Source organism: Poecilia formosa, unplaced genomic scaffold, assembly GCF_000485575.1.
Source record: "Poecilia formosa unplaced genomic scaffold, Poecilia_formosa-5.1.2 Scaffold15, whole genome shotgun sequence".
NCBI classification, from domain to species: domain Eukaryota; kingdom Metazoa; phylum Chordata; class Actinopteri; order Cyprinodontiformes; family Poeciliidae; genus Poecilia; species Poecilia formosa.
The window spans coordinates 550,810-570,808 of NW_006799954.1; the positions used below are offsets into that span (position 1 = coordinate 550,810).

Genomic DNA, 19,999 nt, shown 5'->3' on the forward strand with positions numbered 1-19,999 from the left:
TGATATATTTGGTTAATATTTTTGATTTGAAGCAACCCAATTTCTCCTTTAAAGCAGTTTTTCAATGGTTAGATGTGACCTTTTCCTCTGTGCATTCAAGTGAACCCGACCGTTGCATGTCGAGGATAATAGAGCCTCCAGATCCTTTCGCCTAATAGCTGAAACATTGGGACTCTCCTCGGCTCTTTCTGGTATTTCTGAAAAGGTTTCAGTTTTCTATCTTGGCTCTGGCCTTTCTGAGGACTGATCCTTTTCTCATTTTCTGCAGTTTCTTCCCACAGTCTGAAGACACGGATATTTGGTTAATTTGTTAATCTGAAGTGAATCTGATTGTCGGTATGCGTGGAGGTCCGGCTCTGTTCGAGCCTTCTGATGTACTGGGAATGGTTCTAGGTAACGGCCTGCTAAGAGCCAAAATACTCTTTAGAGGTTGCGTAGAAAGCATATTTATTTGTGTAAATTATGTAGCAGGTGGTGTGTCCTGCTACAGAAATAATCTGACTCAAATTTACTGATTAGATAGTTTTAATCTTAAATTGGCATGCCACTATATTATTATAAAGAAATTATTATTATAGGACAAATGCCAACCAAGATTGATTACTGGGATAACTGTAGCTCTGATGTTGGTATGTTTTTGTTTCAGTGTTTTTCCTTTGAGGCAGTGTGCTTTGTCAGAAGTTGCATTGTTTGTACTGAAATTCCTGCAAGTAATTTTGTGTTAAAAAAAAAAAAATGGTGCGATATCCTTCAACTGTAAGTTTTGAAGCGGATCACGGTTGAAAGGAACACAACCCCAGCTGTTTGACAGCCTGACTGACACTCCCATTCTCCAGCTCATCTCTATTTTAAATAGCTTGTCGTGTTTTCATATGTAGGTGGAGGAAATGAATGCACTGTCGCAGCTGGTTTCACAGAGATCACCTCCGTCGCCGAAGAAAATCAAAATAAGCAAGCCGACGGGAGCCTTCAGAAGATGGTTAACAAAACAAAGGTAAATAGATGAAATGCTTCCTTTTTTTGTTGCTAAATTGGATGTCGGCGTAGACAAAATCCAGGGAATGTTGATTGGATGAATTTGAACACTTTTCTTTGGTGTGAAATTCTGTGATAGAGTTTGATTCCCCCCCACCCCCTCAATTTCTTTTTTATGGATAATAAATAGATTTTCAGACAAAGTAAATGGTTTTGCAAACTGTTTTTTTTAATGTGGTTCCTACCTCAATTTTGAGCATTTTGCAATGAATTGTTTATCTTTTCTCATCCTAGACATCCATGCATGGGTATGTAGTTACAAAAAAAAACTGTCTGATATAGAAAATATCAGCTGTGTTTATTTAATACACGTGTACGGACTTCCTCTTAAAGGACGTACATGCTTCAATGGCTGACGGCGTCGGAAGCACATAGATGAGAGTTTCTGTCTGGTCCTTCCTGTGTTTTGGCTGTTTGCTGGTAGCATAACTTCCTTGCTTGGGAAATGCACCTGCAGCTCTGTTTACGTTACGCTGCTAACCTCAACAAGCTGTTGCTGAAAACGGATCAACTTTGTTTCACGCCCCTCTGCGATCACACTTTTCAGTTCATTGTTGTGCCTCTGTGTTTTATTCATAACTTTAAAAGAAATGGCAATCTCAATTCAATATTTCCAGGGTGCAACAATTACCTTTTCAATCATCAGATCCATAAAATATTAGGAGGGATGCTATTTCTTTGGTTTATTACTCATTAACTCTAAAAACAAAGAAAGCTATATTATATTCTAACCACTGTTTCCTTCTCTTACACTAAAAGAAGACAAACCGGTGGTAATCTGTTGAATACAAATGTCAAGGATTGATGTGCCATTTTGTTTTGACAGCTTATAAATCCTCAATGCAACAGTTGCAGTCAGTTTTTTTTTTTTTTCTAATTAAAGTTTTTTCAAGACTGTCTTTGGTATGGCAGACCACTTTCTATGAAGCGGCACAGAATTTTTTTTCTCTATAATCTTGCAAAAATACTTCACACCTACCTTCAGCTGTGTAGGTCAAATACTTTTGCTGAGGTTAGCGGTGGTCTTTCTTCCATTTTTAACACAATCTGAGGTTTTGTCAGAAATATAAGTTGTTTTCACCTACACTCTGTCACAAAGAAGAGTTGTGAAAATCAGAGGTTTTTTTCTTGATAGAGCAGGTCATCCAGAGTCACCTGATTGTCAGGGTATGAACAAAACTGAATTAAGTTTTTCATTCAATTTAGTGCTGCACAATATCCCGCAAATAAGTCATCATTACAGCTAATATATCAAAGGCCTGTCGGCAGTGCTCTATTCATTTATCATTATAAGTGTCAGGAATTCATGCTCTACCCGCCTGTCAGAGCTTCACTGCAGTAGAAAGCCACAGCTGACGCTGGTGATGTTTCCCAAGAAACTAAAGGCCACAGAGAGAGTTGGAAGCAATGGCAGATGATTGAAGTGAAAAGAAAATGTTGATTTATGGCAACCGATATTCAGTGATATTGCCTTTGCATTATTTTCTAACATTGTGCTGCCTTAAGATTAATTCTTATCTTATACGTGAGTGAATATTCTCATTGACATAGTTTGTCATAATAATAAATGCTTGAAAGGTAGTCACGCTTACTTAGATCTCTGTAAGACGTTTTACCTCCCATCTGACACATTAGCCGGAGATCTTAACTGATTACATTTATGGATTGTCAGCTTCTGACCCTGAATCTTAAAATACTTAATCTGATTCTAACTTTTTTTGTTGTTTCTTTTTTTTTTTTTTTTACAGTTATCTGTGTTTTTCATGTTCATACGACTTGGCTTCCTCTTTAAATTTAATATTGTCATTATTTTGTTGTCCAAAAACTTAACTTTTGCTTTTTTTTTTAGTTTACTAAAAAGTAGTTTCTTTGTCTGGCAATGCATCAAAACTAAAACAAGACCACTAACTAGCAAGAAGTTCTTTGATTCTTTGAATTTAGTAAAATATCCTCATTTTCTGTTGCACTTCAAACAACTACCTCTTTTATGCTCAGTATGTTTTACATTAAATTGTTGAATTAAAGCTATGTAGTTGTGCCTATGTGGATTCTGGAAAACCAAAACCAGAAAAACTGCTTTTCTGTCAGTTCAGTTCAGAAATACTTGATCGCAAAGGGAAATTAAAGGTAATCTTAATTTATTTCATCCAAGATCTTCAGAGATGCTGTGGGCAGGAAAGACCTCCAGTAGCAGTCAGTGTTGCATTTCAACTGCATAACTCTCTTGCTGAAGGCTGTTGCTGTTTCATGCTACCAGTTGTTGACAAGCACTGCTCATCCATTTCATTTGCTTTTGCCGCTTCTTTTCAAATCTGTCTGGTGGCACGGTTACAATACAAATATTGTAACCGTATTATATAATATTATATATTAATATTATACAGCAGAATAACTTTTATTCTGCTATATAATATGTATGTCCATTATATTTCAACATCTGAAGAGACTAAAGATGACAGCTCCTCTTTGATTGTTTGAATAGTGCTAAGTTCAGTGTGTCCACAACAGTAACTATAGAGAAGATTCAGTCATAAAGCGAAGCGTTTTCTTCATTTGCGCTCAGAGCGTTTGTGCTTAAAGGTCGTGCTGCATTTCACACCAGCTCCTTGTCACAGCTTCATTATGCACAGCTCATGCTCTTGCAAGATTTTTGTGCAGCTGCCAGAAATGTACGTGCTATATAATAATCTCAAGTCTGTTTTTTTTTTAAGGAACCTTTAGAAAAGCTCTCAGAATACTTAGAGTTTTTGTACTTCACTTTACTCACCTTACTGGTATTAATGACCAATTACGCTGTTAAAGCTCAGATCTCTCTTCCTTGAAGATAATGTCGTGTTGAACAATCGAAGAGAGGCGACAGTGCAGCAACGACATTATCGTCTGAGTGACTGCTTAACGTGCCATTGCAGGGATAATGTGATGTTTGACGACCATGGGTGTGGTTTGTGTACTGTTTTGACACCTCTGTGCTCAGCAGGCCTTAACCTCTGACATCCAGCTGGTAAACTAGATAGCAGAGTGTGGCAGGAAAAGGGTTTGGTGGTCCTGTTTGTAGCTGTCGCTGATGTGTTTGCGTCGATGATGGCTCTCTGTATCTGGGCCAAACTATGTGCCTGGATGGTCTGCAGTCATCAGGGGAGAGATTTACAGTTTGGTTTCAGTGATTCAGAATGTGATTCATTTTTCACTTATCACATTGACGTTTAGTTTTATTTTTGTATCCAGAACGTGATAAAGTGAGTTTTAAAGAATTAAGGATTTACTCCCTAATTTTTGGTCTTACAAAAAAAAAACAAAAAAAACTTTCGGCTTCATTTAGACTTGACTAAGACGTGTAACAAAATAGTGTATTACTCTATTCCTCACTTTTAAAATTAATTTACAAGTGAGAAGTTATTGAATTGCACCTGTCTAGCTGAAGTCATCCTTTTCATTATGTGCATGTTGGCGTTTGTTTCAGGCTCCGAGGACACTTGTCATGACCAGCATGCCCTCTGAGTAAGTTCTTCTTGGTTGTTTATCCCAATACAAGAGTAAACATTCAGATAAATCAGTTTTAAAACATGTATTGGCAAAAACAGGAGATGTAAACTCTTTGTTTACGATGTTTTTTTTAACCCCCTCTGCCTCATTTAGGAAGCAGCAGACCGTGCTGCAGGTGGTAAAAGCTCTGGGTGGTTTTTCAATCATCGACCGAGTATGTGAGAGCACAACTCATGTGGTGTCTGGTGAACACAGACGGACTCTGAACATCCTGTTGGGTATCGCACGTGGCTGCTGGATCCTGTCTTTCGAATGGGTATGGAGATGTTCAGAAGCTATTACAAGACACTTCTGAAGATGGCACAAGGATCTTTTAAGCATCTTTAACATACGTATCATTTGTGGGTAGATTCTGTGGTGCTTGGAGCAAAGGCAGTGGATTCCAGAGGAGCCATATGAGCTTTCAGACCAGTTTCCTGCTGCACAGGTAGGAGCCAGTAATACAGACAATAACTCTCAACCTTACTCTAATCCAAGGTAAGTAGTATTTAGAAAATGATTTACCAAAGTTAGATTCACTAAACTCCAACATATTTACAGAATTTAGAGGTCTAAATTTGAAAAACCCAAATGTTGGCATTTGTTAATAATTTGATTTCTTTCTTTTTCTTTGGAGGTTAGCTATCTAGTTAAAAAAGACAAGCCTCTGCCTTTTTTTTTTTTTTTTTTTTTTTTATAAAAGCAGTAAAAAGTAGATGTTGCTAGTTGTTGCCCTGTTGCGGCTTGCTTGCTTTTCCTGAAGCATCCTAAAAATGATGTAGGTGTTGCTTCTTCCCAAACTTGACTTTTATGAATCCAGATTATTCTTTCTTTTAACACTCTACATGAGTGGAACATCGTCTGGGCTGGCTAGTCTTTGCATTGTTATAATGATATGCACTCTCCTTTTATGGTGCATAACTGGAATTTACCAGTGTAGTAATGCAGCAGATGATGTTTTAGTCCTACACATATGAAACGGTTTTGCATTGCCTGTAGGGCTTTTATGAGGAAATCTTGGACAGCTCCTTAGTCAGAACTTCCCCATAAACTACCCGGGTTCCTGGATAGTAATTACTCCTCATATTTTATGTATTCCCTGGGGTACAAATCTGATTTAGAGGCCCATGTATTTTACCCACGCTTCATAGTAGGAAAAACAAGAGAACATTCAAGTGAAGCAAATGTGTGTCGATTTGCCAAAGTTACTCAGTGGCTAAAATAAAATAAACCTTCCGAAAGAACTTTAGTTTCAGTCAGTGTGAGCTTTGATCAACAAGGCAGGAAAGAGTGGTATCCTAGGGTTACCAAGTCTCCATAGTAACCAGTTACGGTATCTTCACTACTTGTCTTTACCAGGTGCGCTAATAATTGTGAAGTGTGCTATAAATATTGTACAGAGTTCTGTAGATGGCCGGAGTCTGAATTTTTGCTGTGCAACAGGTTTGATGTAAAAGCATAGTTACTTTTGTTTGCTTTTTTTATTGAACTGATATATCATCTTTATAACAACATGGTTTGTTTTATCTAGGACTCTGCATCATTTCAATAAAATATTATTAAACACAAGCTTTTTATTTAGAAATGTTTCCTCTCCCCCATTTTTAATATATCATGCATATTTGCAGGAAGTAGATATAGATGACATAAGGAAAAGGTTACATTTTATTCTACTTAAAAAAAAAAACCCTGATCTCTGTGTTAATCATTTTCAGATGCTTGGTTATTGTTTGTTTATACAAAGGAACATTACACTGATTTTGATCCGTTTAGATTTATTGTTTATGTTGCATTTGAGAAACCTAAGCAAACATTTTGCTAAGCAGTGTAGAAAATGTTCCTGTTGAAGCAGTAAAGAGATGTGGTCAGCTAAAGGAAACTTGAGTCCTGACTAGTTGATGGTATTCAGGGTAAGTAATAAAATGGCTTCTAAGGCATTTCTAATAAACCTGTAAAGCCAGTGTTAACAATTTAAGCTCCATCAAAACAAAAATAATTTTTCTAAAATACATTTCTAATGCAAAAACATAATCATCCTGCTTGTATTTTATGAGTTCCGGCAGAATATATTAAAATATATAATTTTTGAGTTTGCTTGCACAGTCATAATTAAGAAACTCAGATTCTAACACTCAGATTTCCTCTATATGTATAGTAGACATAAATATTATCCCTAACATGAACATATAAATTAAACATCAAATGTACATACATTCTGAACACACAAACAATTTGTAGAAAAAAACATTCTCGTGGTTCTAACATTTAAATCATAAAAATATCTGGAATATATATATATATATATATATATATATATATATATATATATTTTTCTGATATTTTTATATATATATATATATATAAACTTTGAGCCAGTTATTTATCTTGTACCATGGTCTATCTATACAATATCATCTGCTGGTATTCTGATCACAGTTGGGCAAATACTGAAATTGTTCTGAAGTATGTATCTGTGTGTCAAACTTTTACGATGGCATTTACAGAGTATAAATGCTGTGTCTAAGCTCTCAGGATTTTTAAATGTGCACAAACCCTAGACATCAAATTTGTAAAGACATAAATAAGGAGACATTTATGTATGAGGAGACATTTATGAAGTACTTTGGCTTCCACTGGAACCTTTATTTTTGGTACTGGTGTTTTCTGGGCAGCATTTTTTGAAACGCTTCATTTAACGAACATGGGCTCAAAGCAAGGCTGAGAAGTCCGTCGGTCTGATCATCATGGTAGTCGACTTCAGTGAGTATCCTGATCCTTTCCAGTAGTACCATTTGATCCCATTGAAGCGGTTGGAGTTCTGGCCGTTCTGGTAATACATCCCATTCAAATTGGATGGGCCGCAGGCATCAAACCACCAGCCTGGAACATCAGAACGCATTAATATTAATGTATGCAACTGAATTTGTGTTTTAATCTATGCTTTTTCTATCATCATTAGTGAGTACTTATGTGATTAAAGGAACAGTTTCGTAGTTTTCAACTTGTCATTTATCAAGAGGACTTTAGCAGTTAATATCTTGCCTACAGTAAACAACTCCTCGGCTTCTTCATTTAGTATGGCAGAATTTGTTTTGAGACTCAGAAACCAATTAATCTGAATTTATACTAAGATGCCAAGAGATTCATCTCCTTCAGGTAAGATATTAACCTTTTTAGAAGTTGAGGATTTTTGCAGAAAAATGTTTGCAGAGGTTCACTTCATAAAACCGATCCCCCCAACCGATGAAGATGAAAAACAATTTGTGACCTTTGGAAGCAACGCCAGCCATATAGTATATTAAAAAATATTCAAGACTCGGAGCACTTTCATAAAACATAAACATATGCTAATTTATGCATGAAACAAAGTTATCATTTACATACCTATAAATAAAATCCAAGTAGCCTCCTTGTAACTTAGATACATGTTTACTTTGTACCCAGAAATAACAGAATGTTGTTTTTTTAAACAGTAATGAATGCAATTAAGTCAGAATCAGGCTGTCTTTAAAGAAGTGTTTAATCTCAGTCATTAGAAATAGTTCATATTAAAAAGTTGTATTTTTTTCCACTTTTTCAAGTATTATGAGTGAACTTGAATGATAGGTCAGCCAGTGGTCTGGTTATATTAGGCTTGTGGGAGTTGATTATTATACACTTACTGATGAGGAGCATTCTGCATAATTATATCCTTATTAAATCCACCCTTGCAGTTTTCCTTCATTATCCAACTTTTATCAGACTATAATAATTACAGATTTTTTCCGTAGTTCATACTGATGAGGTTTGCTATGACATTTCTATTGACATTTTACAGAGAATATTCATATTTCCCTCCAGAACAACAAGTACATGTCTGTTTCTAATATTATTTGTTTTTGTATATAATTGGAGGTATTTCTACCCATTTCCCATACAAATTTGAGACATTCAACTTTTTGTGGGTTTTTTTTCTATTCATTCAGTTTTGTACTCACAGATTACTTTTCCTTTTTTGTCCTTTTCTGACCCGGTCCCACCCAGTCATGGCTGTGTTTTTAATGTGCCTTTGAACCCTCATAGTAGAAAAGGAGATGAGGTTACGGTTTTTATCATTCTGAACTTCTCTTGGCAGTCCCGGTTTCAGATAAAGAAAAGTTGAGCCACTTTCAGGGGGATTGTGAAGGGCTTTTTAAGCTACCGGAGGAGAGAGGGAAAAGCTCTGTTCCCAGGCTGTTAATGTCAGCTATTGTCAATGTTGAATTCCCCAATGAGGAGATCGGTGATTAAGCCTGAGCTAATTGTGCTCTTTGACACAGCCATAAAAGGTACAGCGGCCTTTAAAATGTCCTTGAAGACTTTGGGGCTAGTGCCAGGATTTTTGTTCTGCGAGTGTAATTGTTTTCTTATCAACACATTTATATATCTTTTTGGTTGCAGAATTACCCAAGCACATACATTGTTTACAGAATGTATTTCTTACCTCCTGTTGTCAGTTGTGAGCACTTGCAAACACATTTGTCATTGTCTGCATCCTTTGTACTAAAATCACTTCCTGGCTGCCCAATGCTGCTTATTTTGCCTGCAGTTCCACTGTAGCCTTTAAGGTGTATCCTGTAGAAAGGAGAAGAAAAAATGGAGGAAGAGGAGGAGGAGGTCTGTGATTACCGTTCCTCAAAAGGCAATACTTAGTCCTTATAGTTTTTTTTTTTTTTTTCCCGATTTGGTATAAAGCATAAAAACTAAACTATTGTTATTAGATTTTATCATTTCTTTAATTACTTGTTCATTTAGTTTTCCTTGAGAATTTCATCAGCAATGTTTTGACGTTATGGAAATGTTTTTTTGTTTGCTGTCAAACTCCACAGAATAAATTGCTAAACAGGAATACTATCTGTTAATTTCATAGGAAGAAACCTTTTCCCAGCCTACATTTGGATATGAAGGTTTTGTTATTGCCAAATCTTCAGACTGAATGTCAAAAAAGGAGATTTTATGTGCTTCCTATTTTTCAAACACTGACCCGCTTTATTAGATTTTCTTTGGCCTGATGCCAGTACGTCAGTGTGGAGAACTGCTTTTTTTTTTTTTTAATTACTATGGCATGTTTTGCCTATGAGGTGTAAAGGTAACTGGTCAGCATTTACAGTTTTATACATTTACTTTAGAAGTTGATTCAATAAAATTGCATATGATCATTTGTGCAGAAATACTGATAGCTAGGGATATGATGGTGATTAAAAATACCCTGGTGGTACTGCTTGAGGATCTGCTTACAAATTTAAAAATAACAATGAAATGTTTTCCTAAGATTTTGCAGCTCTAGTTCTAAAATGTTATTGTGTGTTTTTGATATTTTGATACGTAGAGTAAGTAAAAATATAGAACGAATACCCACTGAGTTTCCAGGTGACTCTTGTGGATCATAATTAACCTTCTTGCCGTTTTACTCTTTATAGAATACCTGAAGCTCTGTAGATTGACAATTAGCTAAATATTTTGTCTCTCTGTACAGGCAATCAGCCTGCTGAAGAGTTTTTAACGTGCATCATCCGTCATCTGTAGTTTTTAATCAATGTTGCCTTAATAGGAATGATGGAGCTCCTTTCACTTCCACGCTGTTTTACTCAATCAGAAATAAGTCTAAAAGGAAGTTGTCAAGGGAAGTATTGCACTTCTTTTAGATTAGTTGGAGAAAACTCCAGTTTCTCTGACTCTTTTATTAGCATCTGATTAAAAAGTCTATATCTTTCGAAGCTGTCAAAACTTCCTTTTTCTTTTCTATGTTTTGTATATCTTCATACCATGAACCAGCCTGTAGTGCTGCAAAGAGTTCTTGATTTTAATGTTCAAGATGGTGCGCATTTAATTTGGTTGATCAAAATTACTTCTGTAATATTTTGACCTGTCTGAATGTTGACCAAAAAAAAGTAATTCAGAATAATTACAGAGTGAGCTTTTATGCTGAACATCAATCGCACTATTTGATGGTGAATTGTCTTTAGTATTGTGTTTTTATACTAATTATCTTCAGAGAATACACTTCAAAAGCACTGTTGTAAGACTATACACTGACTTCTTTTTCATGTTAAGCAGAATTTTGTGAGCTTTAATTATTTTTACTTCATCAAAATTGCATGTGTAAACAGTTTTGCTGAAGTGCCCCAACAAACCTGTAATTTTGTGCTTCGCCATCCAGAGAGAACTGATCGTACTGAGAGAAAGCAGAGTTTCCTTCCCAGTCGCTCAGCTGGACTCTTAATTTGTATGATTGTTGAATTGTCAGTCTGGAGACAAATTCATTTCCCAGCCAGTATTCACCTGACGGTTCTCCAAATCCCTGAAAAGTCACAAAGAAATGTAATTAAACCGCGTGAAACCCCTGATGGCGTTATTCACCTCTTTTCGTCTTTAGCAAAGCCAGCAGAGTACTACTGCCTTTTTTTTTTTTTTTTTGCTATAAAACTGAAAGTCCCCCTCCCCCTTACTGATATATTTTATCAAAACAAAACAGACACTGATCTTCTCCACCAATACAACCTTTCAGTGTCGGGGGGGAGGGGGGGGGGATGAGCATGGTTTTGTAATGACTGTATTTAGGAGTTATGGATCTTTTCAGCATCTTGTTGGCTCATTTCTCTCCCATTTAGAGTCATCAGTGCTACACGCTACGCTTAAGGTTCATCCATACTCTTTGATGATGGCGTACCGTCAGCACAGTTTTAGACGTGCCGAATACGCCGTGGTTGAGTTGTCTCCTTTAATGATGGCAAATAGCTGACATTATTATGACTTCAAAATGCAGGGAGCCTGTGCTCAACTCCCATGCACATCTTGGTTGTTCTCTGAATAGAGTTCAGGAAACGCCTCAGACTGACTGCAGACTAAGCCAAGTTGGGGAAAATGGTCAATGACCCAGACTAATTCAGGCTGCTGGTATGTAGATCTGGAGTGAAAACTGTAACCTAGGTTATGTTTTTTCTGTGTAAAGAATTTCTTCTTGATTGCCTCTACCTTTTTGTACTCCTGCCACGTACGGTGAAAGTCAACACGGCCCTCGAAGCGTTTTTGTAGTACCGTCCAGCCGCCTCCTTCTGTCTCCATGTCACAGAAAGCCTTCAGACACAAAGAAAACAGAGCTGTGGTTGAAGGTTCATAAATGGCCCTGAAAGTTGGAACGTGATGCTTATTTTTAAAGTAATGGTGCCACCTAGTTTGTGTTAAATCAAGACGCTGTTCTGGGGAAAGAATTTAAAAGTTTTTAAGGAGATTATAGTTTTTGTTTAAGATTGCATATTATGAGAAGTCTGTGAACATTATCTACCCACCCTCAAGAATGTAGATGGTCTGTGAATTTTTGGTAACATGTACACTGTTTTATTTATTTTTTTCTTTTTGGTTCTCATACACACGTCCACGCCAAATATATTTAGACAATGAACTCGGGACACTTTACCTTAAACTCTGTGGTGGTGTTGGGGATTGTGAGAGTGTAGACGCCACTTTTGATGTTTCCTGACTTATAGACAGCAGCACAGTCCATGTATGTGGTTGGAGTGTCTTGCATCATGGCAATTTTGGGTTCTGCAAAACACATATGCTGTTATTTTATCAGGACCTGTTTGAAGAGAATTTAGATGCAATATGTAGCTCGTGATCATATTAGTTTCAGATATGCATAATTTCATTAGTCTGTAAAATGAACGGAAGATGTTGTTTCCTAGTTCTAAATTTTGGTGAATAAATCAGTGTAATTTCTGTGAATGAAACACAATTTCTTCCCCAAAAAACAAACAAAACCAGCATATATTATGTTAGAGGAAAGATACTTTTTTAAGCTTTTCAAATATTTTATGTCTCTGTGTCAGGAAGGCAAATTGCCTACAAGAAAATAGCTACTTCCCCAAATCCAACTATATCTACAGCCACAAAAAAAGTTTTCAAAACAAGTGGAAATGAGAAACGAGACTAGATGAGGACTCAAGTTTATCTTTGCATGACATACGTTGAGGAGGATGCTAAGAGTAGTGAAGAAATATCCGAAAGTTACTGCTGGAAAATTTTATTTATTTTTTTTATTTTTTCAAAGAAATTAAAGACAATTTTGTTCAAAAGTTGTCCTCATATCTTTTCCTGGGGTACTAATAAATATTGAAATTGCTCTACATTTACAGCACCTGAATAAGTAAATGTGTGCTATTGTGGGAGAGAAGTGAAAGATCCCTACTTGTTCTGATTCAAGCAGTACCCATTGCCTAAAGATCCACCTGATGTTACGGCTCACCTTGAACAGAGCCGGTAGATAATATCTGTATCAGGCTGTTCACTGTGTCCAATATCTCCTGCTGTTGATGGTGTAAAACAGAGTTGTTGGAGGAAACTTTGAGCAGCTGCTGCTCCAGTTCGCCGATGATGGCCGTCTGCCTCAGTATTAGCGACTGAAGCTGCTCCTTTTCTTCACGAAGTGTTTTTTGCTCCACTTGCCTCTGCCTCTCGATCTCTATCACCTTTTTCTCTAGAAGACTAAAGAGGGGATAAAAGGTGATATAAAGAGCCATTCTGGCTTCACTTAATCCAACAATTTGTTGGTAACAATTCAGCTTTTCATCGCATTTCCTTACCCGTTTTTATCGTTCAGTTTGCTGATTTCATTTGACTGGACAATGAGTTGTTTTTCCAAGTTGTTGGTCGACAGGGAATTTTCAAGAAGTTGGCGCTCAAGTCGAGTTGTGTGATGGATTACCTAGTGCCAAAGTAACAAGGCATACTTTAACAGCCTGTTTCATTTCAATTAAAAAATCAAAAATCAAAATAGACTTTAAGTAATTGAACTCAAAACATGTGGTGTTTCATTGTAAAGAAGCGCCGACGCTGTTGATAGACCGTGAACAACAAATTAGTAAATGCAATTGTGGTAACATTGATGACTAAAATCAGCAAATTTAGCTGGATTTTCCATTAGATGATCAAGTTGGAACACAAAGTCCTGTTTGCACCACTACACAGATTGAACTAATAACCATTTGCAAAATGGAAAAGCTGCACAGGAAAGCACGGCTATACTGCAATACTCTAGACGTACCTAAACAAGGGCAAACCACTGAAACCCCACATATTTTCACACTCCAATGTATTGAACTAAACTCTGGGGTTGTTGACCTTGCCGCTAATTTCCCAGTTTGGAGGAACTGAACTCAGCAAAACGCAGGTTGTTTACATGGATCCTGGCTGTGTGTCTCCATTGGAGCTGTTGATGTCTTTGAACAGACGGATGTCTGATTGTGACAAACTGATAGACCCCTTCTCTGGGAATACGAGTGTGCTAATAACAGGAAATGCTGTACAGTTGGCTCACACAGGGTCATTGACGTGCAGCCACAATAATAAACCGACTTCGTCATGCCTGTTTTTCTCCATTGCTTATTTTTTAACCTGCCAAAGGTATATTATTCACCGCAGCGTGTCACAGAAAGCGCTTAAGTGGGATTTTGCTCGCACAGAACAGGAAGGGTGAACAATTGTATGTTGCTTTGCCTCCTGCATGTTATTTCCATGTGTTTGGAAATAACAGAAGGTCCAGGCTCACCTGCGCTTCCACAGTAGTGAGTTTCCTTGTTTGCTCAGCAGTTTGACTCAGCAGGTTCGCCCCAATTTCAATCATCGTAGCCGTGTGGTTGTGTACGGCAGCCTGTTGGAGCTGGAGCATGTCATGCTTCATGCTGTCCTGTATGTAGTTCTCCAACTGCAACACAGATTTAAAAAAAAAAAAAGGTTAACCTGAGGCAGTTTGTAAGAGTTATTGATCTTTTCTTTCTCCGCATGACCTGCAGTTTTATTGTTCATTGATGTCAGGGTTCATGACAGGCCCTTCACGCTTGCTGTGTTTTAATATAAATTGAAGAAGAAAAGGCTCCACCTCTGTTGCTGGAGGAGAAATAAAAGTTAAATCAGGGACCCAATATGTCCTCCTTCATACTCTGTTTACCAGCATCACAGAACGGGGCATCTCGATGAATTAGAATATTATTGAAGAGTTATTGTATTACATTAACTTATGTGTCTAAACATAAGTTAATTACACTCAGACTGATGTTTTTAGGCCTTTGTTTCGGTTAATTGTGATGTTCCACAACATTTGAGATTGGAATTTTATATCAGATCAAGAAGAAAACATTTTAATACAGAACTGCAGGCTTAATGAAGAGTATTTCTCATACATCATTAAAGGTTATTTGTTAAAGATACTTTAAATCTGACAATCAAGCTTCAAATTCCCATTTACTAAGATGTACCTGTATATGCAGGGCTCAAGTAGTTCTGGTTAACTAAAGAAAATAAATCCACTTCTGTTTCTTCAGCTTAAAGTCATTTTGAATGTAAACTACTGAAAGTCCTGAAATAATTGGTTTAATAACAGGACTGCCCCTCCCCCACCTGTTTCTACACTTTTCCCTGACTTATAAGAAGAAATTATTTTGCCTGTTTGGAAATTCTTTTACAAAGGTTTGTAGATGAAGTCTTGCATGGTCAGGTGCTGGAGGGCGATCATAAGGAACACCTGAATTCAGTTATTTTATGAGTGAACCTTTGGCTGTACACCTTACTTTTGCAGCAGGAAGAATAATTGTTTTCACACTTTTGACTAAGGCAGCTTGTTTTAAACATTTTTGTCATTTAGAAAAAATGTATTTAGAAAAAAAAAACTAGTGAAACAAACCAACCCGGTTGATGATGAAGTCTTATATATTTTCTAATATTACTACAATTTCATATTTTCTTTCACTGAGCTTTAATTTAATTCAAATTCTATACCACAAAGCAATCAGAGTTGTGACGTAGCGACACACATTCCCATATTTGTTCTTATCTACCTTACAGAAAGGCTAGATTTAGACTGAAACTAATCATTAAGTTATTTCCTGCTGTGTGTTCCTGAGCAGCAATCAGGTCACACGACTCGTAAACAGGATGGAAGTGTTGAGTGAGGAGTTACATCCTTCATTACAGTCCAACTGGAAACCAGCGTCAGTAGGGCTCTCTCTTTGTCACCAACACCAAGATTGCATAAGTTTCCCTTCTCTTCCACTCTTCCGTTCAAAACACCGAAACATTTCTACTATTTGGAAAGAACTTCAGCTAAGATGTTCAGTTTACAATTTTGTTTGCCTTCCTTTTTCTTGTATCTGGTGTGTTTATGTTCTTGGGTGCACACAGATGTGTGGAGCGTTATTATTTCAACTGTGTGGCAGGATATCCGATTGACAGTTTGTGATCTAATCAGTTGTTTACTCCGAGTGCCTGAAAAGCGTCAGAGAGGAATGACGGAGTTCCTCAATCACGAGAAACGTCGACTTCTTTTGTCTTAGCTGTCATCTGCCGTTGGAGAATGAACGCTCATTGGACAAATTAATAGACTGATTGGTGATGAGTTTAAATTAGCATTGGCACGCTGCTTTCCGTTGACCCTGAATTGTTTGAAGTTATTTATGCTTCTCTTTCATCTCGCCATGTCCAGAAAAAGGTTCACAACCTTGTTGAGCCACTTTACTTACAGTTAATTGAGCTTAATGCATCATCTATTTATTCAGCATTCGCTCCTCTTTGCTGTCTTATTGCTCCTCAGGGTCTTATGGGGCTAAAACAGTTTGTCATGTTTTTTGTGCAAAATAAAATTCTACATTTTAAAACTGGATTTTCACATTCCAAGCTATTCTCCACTGGAAACTTCATGTCTGCTGCAACATAGAAGAACAGAGTATTTTTATTTATAAGCTGTGTTAATAAGTGGAATTTATTATTATTATTATTATTATTTTGGAGGAGAAAGGATTTGGATTAAATAACATCTAATTTCTAATAGGTTGTCATTTTAAAACTATAGTTACTAGGACACATATTTTCTTGTATTCCTTATTTATTCTCTGTTTATGATTTTTTTTTTTTTTTTTTTTACAGGTTAGCCTGTTTCATCAGTTTGTCATTCTGGAGTAAGGTTCAATGCTGGAAGTAATTAGGAGTGAATTTATTAGTCACGTTGATTCCTAGGCCACTTTTTTTTTCAATGCACAATGAAATATGACAAAATATTACCAGTGCATTGTCATTTCTTATTGTGTGGAATAAAATTAATTTGTGATTTATCATAATGATAAGCTCTAATTGATTGTTTGCAAACCTTAGAAACTATCACTATAGTTATGTTTTTTTCTCAGTCTTTTTATTACTATTAGTTTATTTAAATAAATTTTGCTATTATTAATTAGTATATTTCAACATGATTTAATGCAAACATTAGGTTTGCATTAAACCTAATGTTTAATGCAAACATTAAACATTAATGTTTAATGCTTGTTTGCATTAAACCTAATGTTTAATGCAAACATTAAACATTAATGTTTAATGTAAACATTAAACATTAATGTTTTGTTATACTGACAGTTGGCACTAAATATTGAGATAAAATTTAAGTTCATAACGCTTTCTTACCAGGAGAAATATACAGACTCCTTTACCTGCACAATTGGAAAAATGTCTAAAGTAGTCTGATACTCATACAGATAAGTTTTTATAGACACATTATCAGCCCAAAGCAGTCTTCTGAGAAATGGTGTGCTTGGAAATATGCCCCCTGTAAGTGCATAAGAGGTGCTGTTAGAGCTTGCTTTGACATGTGAGGCAACACTTGAGTTTGTATGAGTGAATTTCGCTGTCTGATGGTTCTCATGCGGTCGACCAAAACGTCTTTTACATGAGATTGATTTGATCTATTTGGCTCATTTTCTTTCTTGTCTTTAATCTCATGATGAGAAAGTGAGATTAAAGTGACTTCGAGAAGAAAAACACTTTCTTTATCGTTACAAAAAAAATCTTTAGTAGACAGAGACAGAAATGCATCCTGCACCTGTGTTGAATCTTTGTCACTCAACCTTATATATTCGTATGACTTTGCATGGCAAAATCAATACACAATTAGTAACAGCTTTTTAGGCTTTCATTAAATGTTTTTCACTTTGAGACACATGGACTATGGACTGACATTGATGTTTCCACTTTACAGTTTTTCTACACATTTCTCTCAAAAAGCTTTGATGTTTCTTGATTAACTGAAATTTTATATTTTTTTCCTAGAAATGTCTAAATAAATGATATAAAAGCTGTAATTGGTAGAGAGATATTATAATGCAAGACAAAGTTTACCTTAAGCAGCCACTGTGTGTTGTTCTCCATGCCCATCTCCAGTTGTTCCAGTCTCTGAACCGACTCGTCGTCCATTGGTCCATCCTTTTGATCAGGATAGTTGTAGGTGCTTTGGCAGTTCTCTTGCTCAGGCAGCAGAAAAGTGTAGCTACACGGGCCGTTTTGGATCTGATACTGTCTCTTGCCAACAGCACCATACTGTGTTCCCAAACCAAGGCAGAAACTTAAAATGAGCAAATCCACATTAAACATCTTCATTACTCTTTGCTAAAAAGATTGAAGAAATTGATTTTTGGTTAGTTTTTCTTTCTTTTTTTTTTCTTTTTTTAGTCTTCTCTCATTAGAGGTCTTTCCCAAGCTGCATCCAAGTGTAAACAGCTCTCTGAAGTTTCTGCAGGCTCCTTTTAAAAACCTCTTTGGTAGGTGGAGAGAAAGCAATCAGGAATTTGAGGTAGCGTGTCTTTACCTCAGTGGTGCCGGACTGCATGTGCTCGCCTTTCATCAGTCCCCCGACCACTTGCTAAAGTGGTCTAAACACTAACTGTGAGTTTAAACCACTCCCCCCTTTACTGTGACCAGTCACTGTGAAAAGATGTGAAGTGGAGATTCCTTTCAGTACTCGCTAAACACACAGAAGCAGATGCACAGACTACACATCCTCCGCTATATCCTCTGCAGATCACACGTGTTGTTTTCAGGATGCCGCCATGCACATTCAGCGCAGTCTTTGAAGCTAACAGTGTCTTCCCATTCATTGAAAATTGCTTCCCGGCTTACAACACGCATACCAGACGCTTGAACGGGAGATTCAACGGAAGGCTTTTGTTTCCTCTTATTTCTTCCTTTGTCCTTTTAAGAAGTTGCATTCATTTTATCATAAGCGTCCAGTCTTGGCTAGTTTAAATATGAATGTGAGCAACCAAAACTGACCACAGTTCTTCACAGTTAAGCTAAAATCATGCAATGTCTATGAGCTAGAATGTGCATCTTCTAAACTGTCATACATAAACAGATTAAAAGGATTAAATAAAAAATACAGTATGGTTTAAACAATCATTTAGGCTTCGATCGTTCAACTTTAGGCAAGCTCTTATGTCACTTCAGTGATGTTGCCAGTGGGTTTTTAGATTTTTACTATAAAGAAGATTTTTACTACTAAAGAAGAAGAGCAATCCTCTAACTTAACGTCTCTGCTCTGGACTGGCTTAATTATTGTGGACAGGACCATGTTTAGTCAGTATGACTAAACGAGTCCAGAGCAGAGCTTTTAATGAAACAGCTGTTTGCGTTTTTATTTGACACCGAGAATAGTCTTCAAAATTGACACTCTGTACCTTAAAGAATTGTAAGGCAGAATAAACACTCCCAGGTTTGGCAAGTCTGTTTCAAAGATTGTGAAAATGATCTGGCCTGAGTTTGACCAAATGCCAAAAAAAGAGAGAGAAAAAATAAGCCTTTACCTCTCTGCCAAATCAGAAACCAACTTGAGTCTCGTGTCTTTTTATGATTTGTGATACATGTGAATAATAAAACCCAACTAGGTTCTGTCAAATGTAAAAATTGAATATGTAGCAACTTGTGTAATGCGTTTTAGTTGCTGCTGCTGCTGCTGCTGCTGCTGCAACCTGAAGTAATCATTTGGTGAATTCTGACAAAAATGTAATTTGCTACATCTTTGTGAAAATGTAAGTGGTCTTCATATCATAGGAGAACAGTGCTGAGGAGACTATTTTAATATCTGAGAAAGTTGTTCCCTTTTCTCTTAGCATAGAAACAACTTGTTGGGAAGTTCCTAATATTAATTTGATGTTTGATGTTTTTTTCGAAACGGTTTTACGCCAAAGTGGTCTTAGTTGTTTCAGACACGCTCCAAAACGATCTGTTCTGTAAATTAAATGCAGCATTATTACAAGACTGCTTCCCAGAAATATGTCGTGGTAGGTTACTTTACTACCTGTTGGAATGGTTATCATGAAAGATGCTTACGAATAGTCTTCTGCAACATTTTCTGCAGCCCAAAGATTTTTCAAGAAGAAAACAGCTTAATGCATAATTCCCTCTGTATTGTGTATGACGTATGCAAAATATTAGTTCACTTTAACCACCTTTCAGTGTCAACTACAGCATAAATCATTCTTTGACAGGAAAGCCTCGGACTGGCTCTCTGCAGAATTGTAGGAAGTGAGCTGATGTAACCCTGACTGTATGAGGGAAATGCAACATATTTAAGGGGCATTACTAAAGAGGAAGGACTTGTCGTCATTTT

The 19,999-nt window shown here is 36.7% G+C and overlaps 2 protein-coding genes across 3 annotated transcripts in view; one reads left to right on the top strand and one right to left on the bottom strand.

Annotated features, from left to right (window-relative positions):
* mcph1 (microcephalin 1) overlaps positions 1-19,999 on the top strand; it is a 34,236-nt gene that overhangs the window by 7,028 nt on the left and 7,209 nt on the right. For both annotated transcript variants that reach the window (XM_007546129.1, XM_007546128.2), the window contains exons 10-13: positions 879-994; positions 4,496-4,533; positions 4,672-4,834; positions 4,928-5,005. In XM_007546129.1, coding sequence (XP_007546191.1) covers positions 879-994; positions 4,496-4,533; positions 4,672-4,834; positions 4,928-5,005 — 395 coding nt within the window. The remainder of the gene's footprint in view (positions 1-878; positions 995-4,495; positions 4,534-4,671; positions 4,835-4,927; positions 5,006-19,999) is intronic.
* On the bottom strand, positions 7,156-18,747 carry angpt2a (angiopoietin 2a). Its single transcript, XM_007546127.2, has 9 exons — positions 17,734-18,747; positions 14,123-14,278; positions 13,158-13,279; positions 12,821-13,059; positions 11,993-12,120; positions 11,551-11,652; positions 10,710-10,876; positions 9,020-9,150; positions 7,156-7,437 (listed from the first exon to the last, which is right to left on the bottom strand). The coding sequence occupies exons 1-9, from the start codon at positions 17,989-17,991 to the stop codon at positions 7,265-7,267; spliced, it is 1,476 nt and encodes a 491-aa protein (XP_007546189.1). The 5' UTR covers positions 17,992-18,747; the 3' UTR covers positions 7,156-7,264.